Source organism: Cherax quadricarinatus, chromosome 54 (assembly GCF_038502225.1).
Source record: "Cherax quadricarinatus isolate ZL_2023a chromosome 54, ASM3850222v1, whole genome shotgun sequence".
Lineage (NCBI taxonomy): Eukaryota > Metazoa > Arthropoda > Malacostraca > Decapoda > Parastacidae > Cherax > Cherax quadricarinatus.
In genome coordinates this window covers 16,567,637-16,583,708 of record NC_091345.1, presented here as the reverse complement: position 1 = coordinate 16,583,708, position 16,072 = coordinate 16,567,637, and the positions used below count along the sequence as shown (strand labels likewise).

The window sequence follows — 16,072 nt, the reverse complement described above, 5'->3', positions numbered from 1 at the left end:
AGATGGGATGGGAGGAGGGGAGAGTGTTGATGGTTTTAGTGTTTAGAGGGGGAATCCCCTTCTATTAGGACTTGAGGTAGCAAGTCCTTTTCCGGGGTTACTTCCCTTCTTCTTTTAATGCCACTAGGACCAGCTTGAGAGTCACTGGACTTTTGTCGCACAACATATCTGTCCATAGAGGCCTGTACCTCTCGTTCCTTTATGACTTTCCTAAAGTGGTTCACAATATTGTCATTGTACAGGTTGCCAAAACGGCTTGCAGTGGCTGTGTCAGGGTGATATTCATCAAAAAAGGTTTGCACTTTAAGCCACATTGCACACATTTCCTTAATCTTTGAAGTAGGCAACTTCCTCAGATTCTCTATCCCCTCCTCCAAAGCAGTTTCCTCAGGTCTGGCCTCTTACTGTTGAAGATGATCTAGTAGCTCATCAGTGGTTAGTTCATCATTGTCCTCCTCCACCAACTCTTCCACATCCTCCCCACTAACCTCCAACCCCAAGGACTTCCCCAATGCCACAATGGATTCCTCAACTGGCATACACTTCTCAGGGTTAGTCTCAAATCCTTCAAAATCCCTTTTGTCTACACATTCTGGCCACATTTTTTTCCAAGCAGAGTTCAAGGTCCTCTTAGTCACTTCCTCCCAAGCCTTGCCTATAAGTAAATAAATAAATAACAAAAACGCACAATACTGTGACTGGAACGATACACAAATAACCCGCACATAAAAGAGAGAAGCTTACGACGACGTTTCGGTCCGACTTGGACCATTAACAAAGTCACATATAAGGTTTATACAATTGAGGATATTAAAGTGATCCTTCCAAAACTCTTTTAGATTCAATCGAGTGTCAGTGGTCACTTCAAAGCACTTTTGAAACATAGCTTTTGTGTACAGTTTCTTGAAGTTGGAAATGACCTGCTGGTCCATGGGCTGCAGGAGAGGATTGGTATTAGAAGGCAAAAACTTGACCTTAATGAAGCTCTTGTCCATAGAAAGTCACTCTGCCAAGTCTGAAGGATGACCAGGGGCATTGTCTAATACCAGGAGGCACTTAAGGTCTAATTTCTTTTCAATTAGGTAATTTTTCACAGTGGGGGCAAATGCATGGTGTAACCAGTCATAGAAAAAGTCCCTAGGGACCCATGCCTTACTGTTTGCCCTTCACAGCACACACAAATTAGCCTTGAGGACATTCTTTTGCCTGAATGCTCTGGGAATTTCTGAGTGATACACCAATAAAGGCTTCACTTTGCAATCACCACTAGCGTTAGCACAGAATAAAAGAGTAAGCCTGTCTTTCATAGGCTTATGTCCTGGGAGTGCCTTTTCCTCCTGCTTGGCAATTTCTTCCAAAACAGGCCTGTTTCATCGCAATTAAACACTTGTTCAGGTTTCAAGTCTTCACTGTCTATGTAATCCTTGAATTCCTTCACATATGTTTCAGCTGCTTTTTGGTCTGAACTGGCAGCCTCACCATGCCTAATCACACTATGTATGCCACTACGAATCTTAAATCTTTCAAACCAACCTTTGCTGGCCTTAAATTCACTCACATCAGCACTAGTTGCAGGCAATTTCTTTACCAAATCGTCATGCAACTCCCTAGCCTTTTCACAAATGATCGCTTGAGAGATGCTATCTCCTGCTATCTGTTTTTCATTTATCCACACCAATAACAGTCTCTCAACATCTTCTAACACTTGCGGTTGCTGTTTCGTAATCACAGTTGCACCTTTTGCAAGAACAGCTTCCTTGTTGCCGTTTTCCTGGCCACTATAGTAACGATGGTTGATTGGGGTTTCATATACAACCTGGCCAGCTCCGACACACGCACTCCACTCTCGTACTTTTCAATTATCTCTTTCTTCATTTCAATAGTTATTAGCACCCTTTTTCTCGAAGGGTTGGCACTAGAAGCTTTCTTGGGGCCCATGGTGAAGCTTTCTTGGGGCCCATGGTGACTTATTTTGCAGAAACAAGCAGCAAAAACGTTGTGATAATATGGAATGTACCGAATGTATGCTTAGATGCTAGCACACTGGCTGGCTCACTTGTAAACACTGGCACGCACGTGGCAGTTCAGGCCACATGTGGACGCGTCTTGGACGAATCGCGTATACCGGGTTTTTTAACATGAACCGAGGCAAATTTTTTGTGTTATAATGTATCGTACACTGGATTTAACATATACCGATGCCTTCCTATACCGGGGGTCCACTGTAGTAGCCATATCACTGTGTTAAGTTGAAAATTGATGTAAATACCTATTTAAAATTTGTGTTATCACTATTACCACTAGTAAATAAATACAGGCTCAGCCAGTAAAGCCATGAGCATCAAGTGAGTGACTGAACTGCTCTCTTTGGGCAGCAGAAAAATAGAGTGGTGTGTAGCAATTTCCCCTCTCCTATTACGAAAAAAAAAGATGATTTTTAAGTATAGCAGTATTAAAGTTGTGGTGGATCTGAATAAATCTCTTAAATTTTAGGATTTCGACTATCTTTATTGCTTTATCATCAATTTTAAATTTAGTAATGTGTACTGCATGGTAGTCTTACGTGTACTTAGCATTTAGCATTAATATGGTATTTAATATTTAAATTTTTTATGTGTATATAATGAATTTGCAGTTACAATTTAATTTCAACACTGTTCCCACAGGTTAGCAGTGAAGTCTTCTGTCGAGGTGGATCTCATTTAGGGCCTCCTTTAAATAGTTCCCATTTAGGTACTCCTCTAGGTAATGGTCATTTGCCTCCTGATCAGACTGGAGTTATGGCAAGGTGCAGTAGCGAGTGGGGAAGTATGGAGGCAAGTGATATAGGTAGTGAACGTGGAAGCAGCGAGGAGAAGGAAAGTTGTGATTCTAGCCCTGATCCTTACCACCATCACCACCACCACCAGCTACACCAACTTGACCACCACCACATTCATCACCATCGTCAGCACCACAATTCTCCACACCCACTAGAGTGCACAGCTTCAACAGATTCCCTTGTATCCAGATGCTCACAGGTGGGTGAAAAAAATGATTTGAGCTATAATGTAACCCAGGATGGAATTTTATAATAAGAAATTTTTCTTATGGTGTTGAATTTCATTGTTTTGGTAATCTTTGCTCACTTAATCGTATGCAAATACACCTTTAGCTTAGTAATTTTGACAAGACTAAATTAGGTTTAAATATTATCTTATCTTTGTCATTTGCACAAGTATTATACATTTAAGAACTTTCTACTGAAAGTTTGTTTCATAAACAATAACCATTATGGGTTTAGAGATGGCAGATCATGTGATACTAACTTGTTGGATTTTTATAATAAAGTAACTGATATGTGACAAGATAGAGGGTTGGGTGGATTGCATTTTTTAGTCTGCAAGAAGTCATTTGATACTGTACTCAACAAAAGGCATGGCCAAGAACTTGAGATTCAGGGAGGAATATTAGGAAATGAACTCTGGTGGATCAGAGAGTAATTTAAGGGAAGGAAACAAGGAGTGACTGGCAAGATTGAGACATCGGGATGGGGAAGGGTAACTAGCTGGATTTCACAAGGATCGGTAGTAGGACCAATACTGTTTCCGGTTTATGTGAGTGTCATTCCAGATAGGATTGATTCAGAATATCCTTGTTTGCTAATAATGTAAAATTATTAAGGAGAAGAAAAGCAGATGAGGTCAAGTAAAGGCTGCAAAGGATCTGGACAGATTGCAAGATTGATTGCTTAAATTCAACCCCCAGTAAATGCAAGGCCATTAAGACCAGAAATAGGATCTAGACTAGGGGGACAGAGGCTGCAGACTTCACTCAGAGGGACAGACCTATGGTACAATAAGGTACAGTAAGGCCCACGAGGCTAAGGGGTAGTGAATCTGAAGGGTGGCAAATTAAGGGGCAGGACCAAGATCTAAGAATCGACCCTTGCAAGCATCCTCAGACAGGTAAGTATGCACAGTCTTGCTTTATCATTTATCTTTTTTTTTTTTTTTTTTTAGATTGTCCATTTGTAGGTGTGATTTTATTTAACATTAAGGATAAAAGGGACAGTATCAAGTAATAACTAGATTTTTAATGCATATGTTATGAGAACTTGTTTTAAATGCAAGTTATTTTAGGCATAATTGTTGATGGAGTAATGTTCTTGAGTAGGGTACAGAATAACAGCTGGTGGCTGCCCATCTTATGGTGTCTTGACTGTTCATAAAGTTGTTCTCAGTGGGGGATATAATATAAAGAACATTTGCCTTATACAAAAGAGCAAAGCCACTGACATCTATCTGGAGTTTGAAGGCTTTGCTAAAAAAAATGTAAGTCCAACAAAGCCAGGTTGAGACAAGTAATAAGTTGCCTTGCATGGTCTTCTACCTTGTTCTGAAGTCACAGCCTTTCTTGCGTAGTTCTGGAGCAGTAGGCATCTCCTCTCTTGTATGTGTAAATTTTAGAATGCAGTTATGTGCCTGTGCATGGGATTTGGAGATAAGGTGAATTATTATTATCATAATCAAAACTAGGTGCTAAACCCACCAGGGTCGTACAGTGCTGGAGTTATGGTAAAGGAAGATGTTGAAATAAAATTTTCCAATTAATGAATTCAGCATGCACTCGTGACATGTTGGCCTTCATTAAATCTTTTTCACAATCAGTGATATTAAGATGTATATTATTTAGTTGTAAGTGTCATGGTCACCTTTCCAATGCTTAGACCTTTGCATTTGTCTATATTAAACTGTATCTGCCACTTCTCTGACCACTGCATTAGTCTATTCAGATTTTCCTGGAGCACTCTAGTGTCCTTATCAGAATGAATTCAATGGCCTATTTTGGTGTCATTGGCAAACTTGCTTATGTCGCTATTTATGCCCTCACCTATGTCGTTTATGTAAATTATGAACAATAAAGGGCCCAACATTGACCCCAGTGGAACACTGCTTATGATGCTTCCCTACTCTGATTTCTCTCTATTTATGCAAACTCTGTTGCCCATCTGTCAGCCATGCCTGTATCCAGGAAAAAATTTCAAAGTGTGTCACGTGTGTGTCTCGACTTTCCTCAGTGGTCTCCAATGTGGAACTATCAGAAGCCTTACTGAAGTCCATGTACACAATATTATATTTATTACCATGATCTACCCCCTCAGATACCTTTGTGAAAAAAGTTAATTCATAAGGCAGGAACACCCCTTTGTAAAACCGTGCTGCGATTCATTAATCAACTTGTGTCTTTCAAGGTGGCTTTGAATACCCTTGGCAGTTATAAATTCCATCACTTTTCCCACTAAGAAGGTTAGGCTTATTGTTCTGTAGTTCAAAACTAAGGCCCTGGCTCCTGCTTTGTAGATAGGTGTCATATTTGACATTTTCCACTTATCTGGTACTATGCCAGTTTGTAGAGATAAGTTGAAAAGACTAGCCAAAAGTTCACTAAGTTCCTCCATACATTCCTTTAAAACCTTTGTGAACAGTTCATCAAGGCCCAGGGATTTGTTTGGTTTTAATTTATCTATTTGTTTGGGAACAATGTCACTAGTGTCTTGGATCAGGCATAATTTATTTTCTCTCTGTTGAGCATACTTTATTATTTCTGAAATTTCACTAGTAGTATCTTCCTGTGTAAAAACAGAGGAAATAAGTATTAAAAATTCTACACACATCCTTAAAACTGTCAGTGAGCTGACCTGAGTGACTTGAGTGGGGCCTATCTTGTCCCTAATCTTACTTCTGTATATCTGAAAGAAACCTTTATTCAGGGGTGATAAATGACAAGCACATCTACCCAGCAGTCTTAACTTATCTGGCCCACTTTTTTGTGCGTGTTGAGGGATTTACAGAAGAAATAAATCTTTTTGTATTATTTATCACCTCTGACAAATTTTAGTTTTTGTAATGGGAACTTGCATCTTGACAGCTAATTAGTTACTTATAGTGAAAAATTACGTTTTAAGTAATTACCCATCTGTAATTATGCATTTGAGTTTGTGGAAGGATGAGTTGTTATTAGTTAAGCCTCTTAAATTTGAAGTGACTAGCATGAAGTAGCTTTTGATATATATGTTTTTGAACAACTGTATATAATATGCTTTCATTCTAGTTTTTAAACATATTTACATTGAAGCTGTTTTTTTTTTATTTTCATCTGTTCCCTCATTTTCTTGATTCATTTCTCATACACAACTTATCATTGCCTACCAAGTCTTTGTCCCAGGTATTTTGTATATCATGATCATATCCTTCTTGTTCTTCAAATTGTGGGTTATTTGTGAATTTTTTACTGTAATTACTGATTGCTTCATTTCAGGGATCACGAGATGGAGGCTACTGCTCTGCCCAGGGTTCAGGTGGCTCATCGAGAGACTCCTCTGAAGTAGCATGTGGTGAGGGTCTCTGTTCCCACCATCACGATGACCACATAGATGAAGCTCTCCACCCTGACCATCACCACAGCCACTCTGAAGACCTTCCAGATGATGACCAAGGGGACCATATTCACCCTCCACTTTCGCCATCACTCCCTCGACTACTTCAGCCTTTTACTTTGTCTCTGCAACAGATGCTAGATGTTAGTGTTAGCTTTTGTAACAGGCCTGTTTTGCATGCTTTAACTTGACATGGCCTCTAAGGGTTTAGTACTAGCTCACCCTCATGAATGCACAGTAATAATATGGTTGAATCCTGTTAACCCTTTTGCTGACTGTGCCGTAGTAGTACTACGGCTTTGAGGCCGTTATTAGTGCTGTCGTACAACACCGTTAGCTCAGTTCATTCGGATAAGCTGTGAGCGGTAAATTTGGGCTTAGGTATGAGAAAATGGGTCTGTGTGATAAGTGTACACTACATAAAAAAAACTGCGGTACGCAGTGCATAATGAAAAAAATTATGACCGTGTTTTTTATTTAAAACGGTGACTTTGCGGTGTATTTTTGTATGGTTGTATTCTCAGTTTCTTGGTCTCATTTGATAGAATGGAAGATACATTACAGCAGTAACAATGATTTTGATTGATTTTAGGTCTGAAAATAGCTTGAAATTGAGCTAAAATTAGCAGAAATGTTCAATATTTGCCAATGTTCAAGAGTAAACAAATAATATCATGTGTCCCATACATGTCAGCTGGTGGTTATAATGTGTGTTCATGAATGTGCTGATATTACTTATACAATTATTACAATATTGCATAACAGTAAATCTATTTTTTTTTTGTGTGAATAAAAAAATCAAAATGGAATTAATGTGTGAAGCCTGGGAACATAACTAATGAACAAAGGAAGCATTATTTTAGTACCAGGAATGCCTGCATTGTTTGTTTTAAACCCTATTTTGAAATTGTCCAAATTACCAATTTGATCACTACTTAGTAGCTGAAATAGTTGATTGAGCAATTTCTTGTGCTCATTCAATAAAACAGAAGACATACTAGCAAAATATCTAAGAATTTGGTTGACTGGAACAATGTAAGTGGCCTGAAATAGGACTCAGAGTGGGCTAAATCACCGATGCATAAATGAAGCTGACGCAGCAAAATTTGTGAGTGTAATTTCGTAAATTTTTGTACTTTTTGTTTTATTACCTTCAGAAAAAGTTTCTCTGCTATTTTATAAGAAAAAATAACACAAATTTTTTTGAAAATTCTTGTACACTGCAGATAAGTTTCAAATTGGGGGTCTGGACAATGAAAGGGTTAAGCTGAAAATTCAATAGTCTGTCATTCTCTTTCTCAGCCAGATCCATTAAAAAAAAAAAAAATGTAAAATGAATATGCAGTTATTGTATTGATGCAGTATTGTTTCATTTCAGTATTACATCAGTGAGATATTGTAATGCAAAATTGCATCAATACAATGCACCATTATTGCATCTGCTCCTTGGGTAAAAATAATAATAATAATAAAAAAAATAATATTTTAATTTGACATGATACATAGTTGTACAAGGGAGTATAATAGTTGAGTGTACATGCTAAAGGCCCCTTGTATGCAGAGCATTTTGGGCCAACTTAAAATTAACTTAAGATTATTTAGGCTATAACAGATTAAATAGTCATTCGGCGAGTTACAGTGAGTACAAGAGACTTGAATATTAATAGGTAATACTATATGGCTTTAATAAGTCTAATAGAGAAGTTTAGTAGTGAATAATTACAGTTTTGAATTATTTTATAAAAATTGCAGTATTACAATAGAACAATAGAACAGTTTAACCCTTTGAGGGTCAAGACCCTCGATCCTATACTCCCACTTGGTCGAAATATTAAAAAAAAGAAAAAAAAAATTCTTGTGAAATGGTAGTGAATCTTTTCCCAATGGTAATGACACCAAAAATATTAAATTTGATGGAAAACCTATGGAATTATGCTCTCATGAAGCTAGCGATTTCGACGATATTTACACATCAGCGATTTTCTCCAATTTGAACCCTATTTTTGGCCAATTCCAATGTTCCAGTCAACTAAAATCATAGCAATTTCACTAGAACTCCATTTGTTCTTGATTGAGTACAAGAAGCCACCCATTTACCAATTTCAACTACCCAATAAAGTGGTCAGAAATTGGCAATTTGGCCAATTTCACACAAATTTCAAAAGATGTCAATTTTAAAATAGGGTCCAGAATAAACAAGACAGACATTCCTGGCACTAAAATAACATTTTCTCTGTTCATTAGCCACATCTCCAGGCCCCTCTTATATTAATTACTCTTCAAACCATACCCCCGGCCGGGATTGAACCCGCGGTCATAGAGTCAAAACTCCAGCCCGTCGCGTTAGCCACTAGACCAGCTAGCCACAATAAGATTCATCCAACTAGGTATATTTCTACACCATAGGAAGGTTAGCACAGGCACCTCTGTGACCACAAATGCAAGTTTTTACAGGTTTGGTTTGTTTGCAATCGTGTCATTACGATTTCTTGAGTTAATTACTCTTGCTTTTCATTTTGAATTATTTTTTTTTTTTTAACAAGTCGGCCATCTCCCACCATCTCCCATCTCTTTCAAAAAGAAAGAAAATCCCAAAAAAGAAAATACTTTCATCATCATTCAACACTTTCACCTCACTCACACATAATCACTGTTTTTGCAGAGGTGCTCAGAACACAACAGCTTAGAAGCATTCTTTCTTTCTTTCTTTCAACACACCGGCCGTATCCCACCGAGGCGGGGTGGCCCAAAAGGAAAAACGAAAGTTTCTCCTTTTAAATTTAGTAATATATACAGGAGAAGGGGTTACTAGCCCCTTACTCCCGGCATTTTAGTCGCCTCTTACGACATGCATGGCTTACAGAGGAAGAATTCTGTTCCACTTCCCCATGGAGATAAGAGGAAATAAACAAGAACAAGAATTAGAAAGAAAATAGAAGAAAACCCAGAGGGGTGTGTATATATATGCTTGTACATGTATGTGTAGTGTGACCTAAGTGTAAGTAGAAGTAGCAAGACTTACCTGTAATCTTGCATATTTATGAGACAGACAAAAGACACCAGCAATCCTACCATCATGTAAAACAATTACAGGCTTTCGTTTTACACTCACTTGGCAGGACGGTAGTACCTCCCTGGGTGGTTGCTGTCTACCAACCTACTACCTACAAGCATATACACATATAAAGGTACACAACATATCCCTCCAAACTGCTAATATCCCGAAACCCCTCCTTTAGAGTGCAGGCATTGTACTTCCCATTTCCAGGACTCAAGTCCGGCTATATAAAAATAACCGGTTTTCCTGAATCTCTTCACTAAATATTACCCTGCTCACACTCCAACAGATCGTCAGGTCCCAAATACCATTCATCTCCATTCACTCCTATCTAGCACGCTCACGCATGCTTGCTGGAAGTCCAAGCCCCTTGCCCACAAAACCTCCTTTACCCCCTCCCTCCAACCTTTTCAAGGACGACCCCTACCCCGCCTTCCTTCCCCTACAAAAAATAGAAGATTTACTGTTATGCAGACTACTGCATTATTGTAAAAATGAATATTAGACTCGCCAGTTGACGTGTCTTGGATGCATGGTGTGATTTGTTTACTCTTGAACATCGGCAAAAATCGAACATTTCCGCTACTTTGAGCTCAATTTCAAGGTATTTTTCATCATGAAACTAATTAAAATCATCTCTATTTCTGTAATATACAGTGGTACCCCGAGTTATGGACTTAATTCATTCCAGAAGGGTCTTCAAGTGCTGATACCGAATGAATTTGTTCCCATAAGGAATAATGAAAATTAGATTAATCCGTCCCAGACCCCCAAAAGTACACTTACAAAAGCACTTACAAAAATACACTTATGTAATTGTTCCAATTAGGAGCTGCTCGTAACTCAAGGTACCACAGTATCTTCCATTCTATCAAATGAGACCAAGAAAACAAGAATACAACCATAAATACCATATGAAAATACACTGCAAAGTTGCTGTTTTAAACCAAAAACACGATCTAAGTTTTTTCTCATGCACTACGTGCTGCAGGATTTTTTTCATACTGTGCACTGACTATGCAGACCCATTCTTTCATATGTAGGCCTACCAGCTTTCTTCCACTAGACCTGAAAGCGCTAGAATTTTGGCGTATAAGTAGGTGACCGACCCTGGCTGTTAAGATGTACATGTACATGACCGACCCTCAAAGGGTTAAACAATTTACAATATAAAGTACAATTGAGTATTTAAAACAATGAAATTTGAAAATTACAATTTTGAAGCATTACAGTTTTACAATAGAACAATTTACAGTATGAAGTATTACAATTTAGTATTCAAAACAATAAAATTTGAACATCCTGATTTTGAAGTAATGAGTGTATATGGATGAGCAATCTTCAGCACAATATTCAGTATTGAAATTTAGACATCATTGGTACTTTTTTGTGTTGCTTTTGAGCGTATATGGTAGGTATGAAGTACAGCTTGTCTAGTTGATTCTGGGTGATTAGGAGATTTCTAAGTAGGGCCTTAAATTGATTTGCAGGTAGGGGTCCTTTTGTGTGTTTTGGTAATGAATTCCAGATGTTCGGGCCCTTTACATGCACAGCATTTTTGCACAGGTAGAGATGGACATGAGGGATATTGAAGAGTGATTTGTGTCTTGTATTATGGTTGTGTGTTCTGTTGTAGTTAACAAGTAGGAGTTTGAGAGGAGGGTTTATATTTGAGTGTAGTGTTCTGTGCATGTAGTAGGCACAATCATAAGTGTTGATGTTTTGAGGAGTATGCTGTCTATTACAGGAGTTTGTAATCAATTACACTGCAGGTTTTTGTTGGGTTATTAACCCTTTGACTGTTTATGCCGTATAAATACGTCTTACGCGCCACTGTTTCTGACGTATATACACCTACCATCCAACTTACGACCGAGTTCGGTTCCGAGAAACTGGTCGTAAGTCGAAATAGACGTAAGTCGAACTTTACTACTGAATATCAACATCACATTTTTGTAATGACTTTATTTTATTGTTTTATTTTGGTATTTCATGTTTTACTTTTTATGCTGTTAGTACTGTACTTTATACTGTAAGGTTTAGGATAAACACTGTGTACAACACAAATAGTTGTTTATTTCCCAGAAATTTGGCAAAAAAAACACGGTCGTAAGTCGAGTGGTCGTAAGTCGAGCAAGTTGTAAGTTGGATGGTAGGTGTATACTCATAAATTCTAGCTGCTTCAAATCAAGCAGGAGAAACCTGGTAGGCCCACATGTGAGAGAATCGGTCTGTGTGGTCAGTGTGCACCACATAAAAAAAATCCTCCAGCACACAGTGCGTAATGAGAAAAAAAAACTGGCCGTTTTTTGGATTAAAACGCTGACTCTGAGGTGTATTTTCGTATAGTGTTTATCATTGTATTTTCGTTTTCATGGTCTTAGGTGATAAAATGGAAGACATATTACAGAAATAGAGATGATTTTCATTACTTTCACGATGAAAACGACCTTGAAACTGAGCTCAAAGTAGCGGAAATGTTCGATTTTTACCAATGTTCAGGAGTAAGCAAATCACACCACACGTCCAATACATGTCAACTGGGGAGTCTAATATTCTTTCACTAGTACACTGATATTATGTATACCATTTTTAAAAAATGCAGTAGTCTGCATACCAGTAAATTTTACATTTTTTTGTATGAATAAAAAATCAAAATAGAAAGCAATAGTAATACAAGAGGGGCCTAGAGAGGTGACTAATGAACAGTGGTCAGAAATTGCCAATTTCTGACCACTTTATTGGGTAGTTCAAATCGATAAATGGGCGGTTTCTTGTACTCAACTGATAGATAAAATGGAGTTCTAAAGAAATAGCTATGAGTTTGGTCAACTGGAACAACGGAATTGGCTAAAAACAGGGCTCAAAGTCGGCGAAATCGCCGATATTTATATGTCACCGAGACTGCTAACTTTGCGGGAGCGTAATTCTGTGAGTTTTCGACCAAATTTCAAACTTTTGGTGTCATTACCTTTGGGAAAAGATTCTCTGTCATTTCATAAGAAAAAAAAAATTTTTTTTTCAAAAATTTTGCGACATAGAATGACAGTTTCAGAAAGGAGCCTGCGACAGTCAAAGGGTTAAAGGTTTAATGTTGTTTGCTGTGGTTGAGCCCCATGCACAAATACCATAGGTGAGGTAAGGGTAGATGAGTGAGTGGTATAGTGCAAGAAGAGCTGGTTGGGGCACATACTACCATATCTTTGAGAGAATGTCTACTGTTTTGGAGACTTTCTTGGATATTTGCTGTATGTGAGTTTGGAATTTGAGATTGCAGTCTAGGTGGAGACCTAGAAATTTGCTGTGTGCATGTCTAGAAATGGGTGAACCATTTATCAGTATGTTTAGCTACGTTTGTAGCTCTGTTTCCAAACAGCATAAAATAGGCTTTGTCTATATTGAGAGTAAGTTTGTTGGTAGTCGTCCAAGTAGATATTTTTAGTAGTTCGGCATTTACAGTGTTAGTGTGGTCGGGTTTGGATGAGAGAAGACATAAGTAGTGTCATCTGCAAATAAAATGGGTTTAAGGAGTTTAGATGCATTTGGGAGGTCATTGATGTAAATGAGAAAGAGAAGTGGGCCAAGGACACTCCTCTGTGGGACTCCAAAAAGAGCTGGTTGTGTAGTGGAGTTAGCTTTATTTGTGTACATGTATACATACTGGATTCTGTCAAAACTGTACCGAAAGCTTTTCATAAGTGTATGAAAAGTCCCAGGGGGAAATTTGTTTTTTTCCGAGTGCCGAATGTGTTAGCTCAAGCATATGTATAATTGCATCATTGGTACTTTTTTTTTGGTCTGAATCCAAATTGACAGGGGTTGAGTATGTTGTGGGATACTAAGTAGGAGTAGACTTTTATTTGAATTAATTTTTCGAAGATTTTATATAGTAGGGGCAAGTTTGATGTAGGCCTATAGTTGTTCAACTCGGTAGGATCACCTCCTTTTAGGATCGGGGTGACCCTTGCTGTCTTGAGTATGGATGGGAAGGTGGAAGATTCAGTGTATTTCTTAAACAGGGTTGCAATAATTGGTGATAATACACGAGAAGCTTTTTTATACATGAGTGGTGGTAAGTTATTTAGGTCACCTGTCTTGTTCTTTAGTGTTTTGATGATGAGTGAGATTTCAGTAGGATTTGTTAGGGATAAAAATAGAGTATTTGGGTAGTTGCCAGTGAGGTAGTCTTTAGGTTGAATGTTTGAGTTTGGAATTTTGCTTGCTAGCTTTGATCCTATGGTCAAAAAAAGACATCAAGTTTGTTGGCAGTATCGGTTGACTGGAGGAGAGGTTTGTCTGGTTTCATTAAGTTAATCATTCTGTTTTGTGACTTTTTTTTTTTTAGATCCTAGGATGATTACATAATTATATTAAAGCAAGTAAATTGAAAACTTCATGGATGACTTGCATGAAAATAAATAGAGAAAACTTTTTCATACACTATACTGCTTAATCCGAGCAAGATAAAATTTGTTTTAATTATATGGATTATTTTTTCTTCCATCACTCAGGACTCGAGGTGTGAAGATGAAGAAATTCCAGAGGCAGAGGTGCGAGCATGGCGTGCACGTTTGGGAATTGTAAAACAAAAAAGAGCCGAGCTGCGGCAAACCCTAAGGCAACGCTTTCAGCAGTTCTGCCATCGTGGTTGTGCAGTCGATTCTGGTTCTTCAGTCACTGGGCCAGGTCATCTTTGTCATCACCATGTACAGTCTCCTCATAATAGCCTTCCTATGCATCATCTCACTACCACCATCAAACCTCATTAAGTCAGGGGTAACTTTTTCAAAACAAAATTGATTTTTCTTGACATTGAAGTCATGATGTTGTAAGTGGTAGGGGAAAGCTGATGCCCTTCATGCAAATTTTTACAAGGTTTATTTTCTAAGGCTCAACAGTTGATTATTGGTTTTATTACTAAGAAATTATCGATTCAAAGGCAGAATGCATAGAATAATTAAAGTATAAATATTTAATGCTATGACAGTCATAGTGTATGCATATTGCTGCTTTATCACCATTTGCAGTTAAAGACAAGTAATCATATATCATGTACTTAAATTAACTAATTAGTTTTTTTTTTTTTTTTTTTGAGTTTACTTATCAGAAATACTAAGCAAGTTATTGTCTTGACATCTTCCAGAGCAATAGTGAGACTGCACCTCAGATTAAATTTTTAATTTTGTGAACAATTTGTGCTAAACTGCAAAATATCTTGAGTAATCCCGTTATTTTGAGCTTCATTTATAATCACATTAGCATGAGGATTGCGAAGTTGATAAAATAATTACACAACTTAGCTTATTCCTCCAGACATACTAGTGTCTCGGGTTATCACGAGACGAGCCAGAACACGATTTCTCTGCTAGTTCAGTCTTACAATGGAAGCTCTTTCTACAATTGTGAAAAATTTACTGTTAACCTACCAGTGAGATAATTCATCATGAATTATTTTTAAACATTCCTCTCATAGCACATGTGCATGGAATTTTAGTGCATTTTGTGGGGGCTAATTTCAAAGCTGCTTATTTTGTTCAGGAAATAATGAATCAAATGTGATAATCCAGAGGGACTAGTGGTGAAGGAAATTAATTTTATTTGGTTGAATGGTCTGATAAAGAGCAACTCTTATGTTGCCACTTTTGTTATAATGGCAGTACCGCTCTTGTATCTTTGATGGCTGCACCTAATGTTCTGTACAATATGGTCATCAAGGTAGCCTCTGAAACAATTTTTTTTTAACAGCTGTATTTCTATTTTTTCGTATTCCGTCATGCCTTCAGTCAATTGTTTATATCATAGTGATAAAATTTTGAGGTTCAGTATATATACATATTTGTTACCTCAAAATATGAAGTGATTTAAAAACTAATTTGTGATTATGAGCTTTAAAAAAAATGTTTAAAGGCTTGAATTAAGCTCATTATATATTATATCACATGATACATTAGAGGAACATTGGCAGCTATGGTTATACATAGCTGATTACATTGTATGGTGAAGCAGTTATACATAGCTGATGACCTATTGTGGTGAAGCAGTTATTCATAGCTGATGAAGTACAGTAAGATTGACCTGCTCACAGCAGAGGGTAAGCAGGCAATGACCAACATACCCAGATTTATATAATGTATATATATGTCCCTCGGTTGGGATTAAAACTAACACATGGCTGTGTTAAAAAAAATGGCATGTGAGTTATGGTGTTAGGTGGTAAAACTAACACATGGCTGTGTTGAAAGACATCCTCATGAATGGCATGAGAGGTGTAGTGTTAGGTGTTGGGGAAAAAGAAATCTGAATATCTATAATAAAAAAAATGCTGTTTGCTGGTCCTTTTCTTTCCATCTTGTTTCAGAATTCTCCTGTGACTTAAGATTTTGTGATGTGTATACAGGTCACCCTTTTATTTACTTTGCCTCGTTCTAAAGATTTACTCAGCCTTGAGAGTGGCTACATTGATTATAATTATCAGAGTTAAATTCATATGGCTCATTCAGTGCTGCATGGAAAAATGGTATCTTGATGGAAAAATTATGGATTACATTTTAAAATGGGTAAGTACAAAACCTATAGGGGCCATTCAGCACCTAGCA

The 16,072-nt window shown here is 37.5% G+C and overlaps 1 protein-coding gene across 3 annotated transcripts in view; it reads left to right on the top strand.

The window, feature by feature from the left end:
• LOC128699152 (gametogenetin-binding protein 2) overlaps positions 1 to 14,567 on the top strand; it is a 100,169-nt gene extending 85,602 nt beyond the window's left edge. For 2 of the 3 annotated variants that reach the window (XM_070096656.1, XM_070096658.1), the window contains 3 exons: positions 2,667 to 3,020; positions 6,301 to 6,561; positions 13,988 to 14,567. In XM_070096656.1, the coding sequence (XP_069952757.1) occupies positions 2,667 to 3,020; positions 6,301 to 6,561; positions 13,988 to 14,245 (873 nt within the window). In that variant the 3' untranslated portion in view covers positions 14,246 to 14,567. The remainder of the gene's footprint in view (positions 1 to 2,666; positions 3,021 to 6,300; positions 6,562 to 13,987) is intronic. The other variant, XM_070096657.1, reaches the window with a different exon arrangement.
• The last annotated feature ends 1,505 nt before the right edge of the window (positions 14,568 to 16,072 follow it).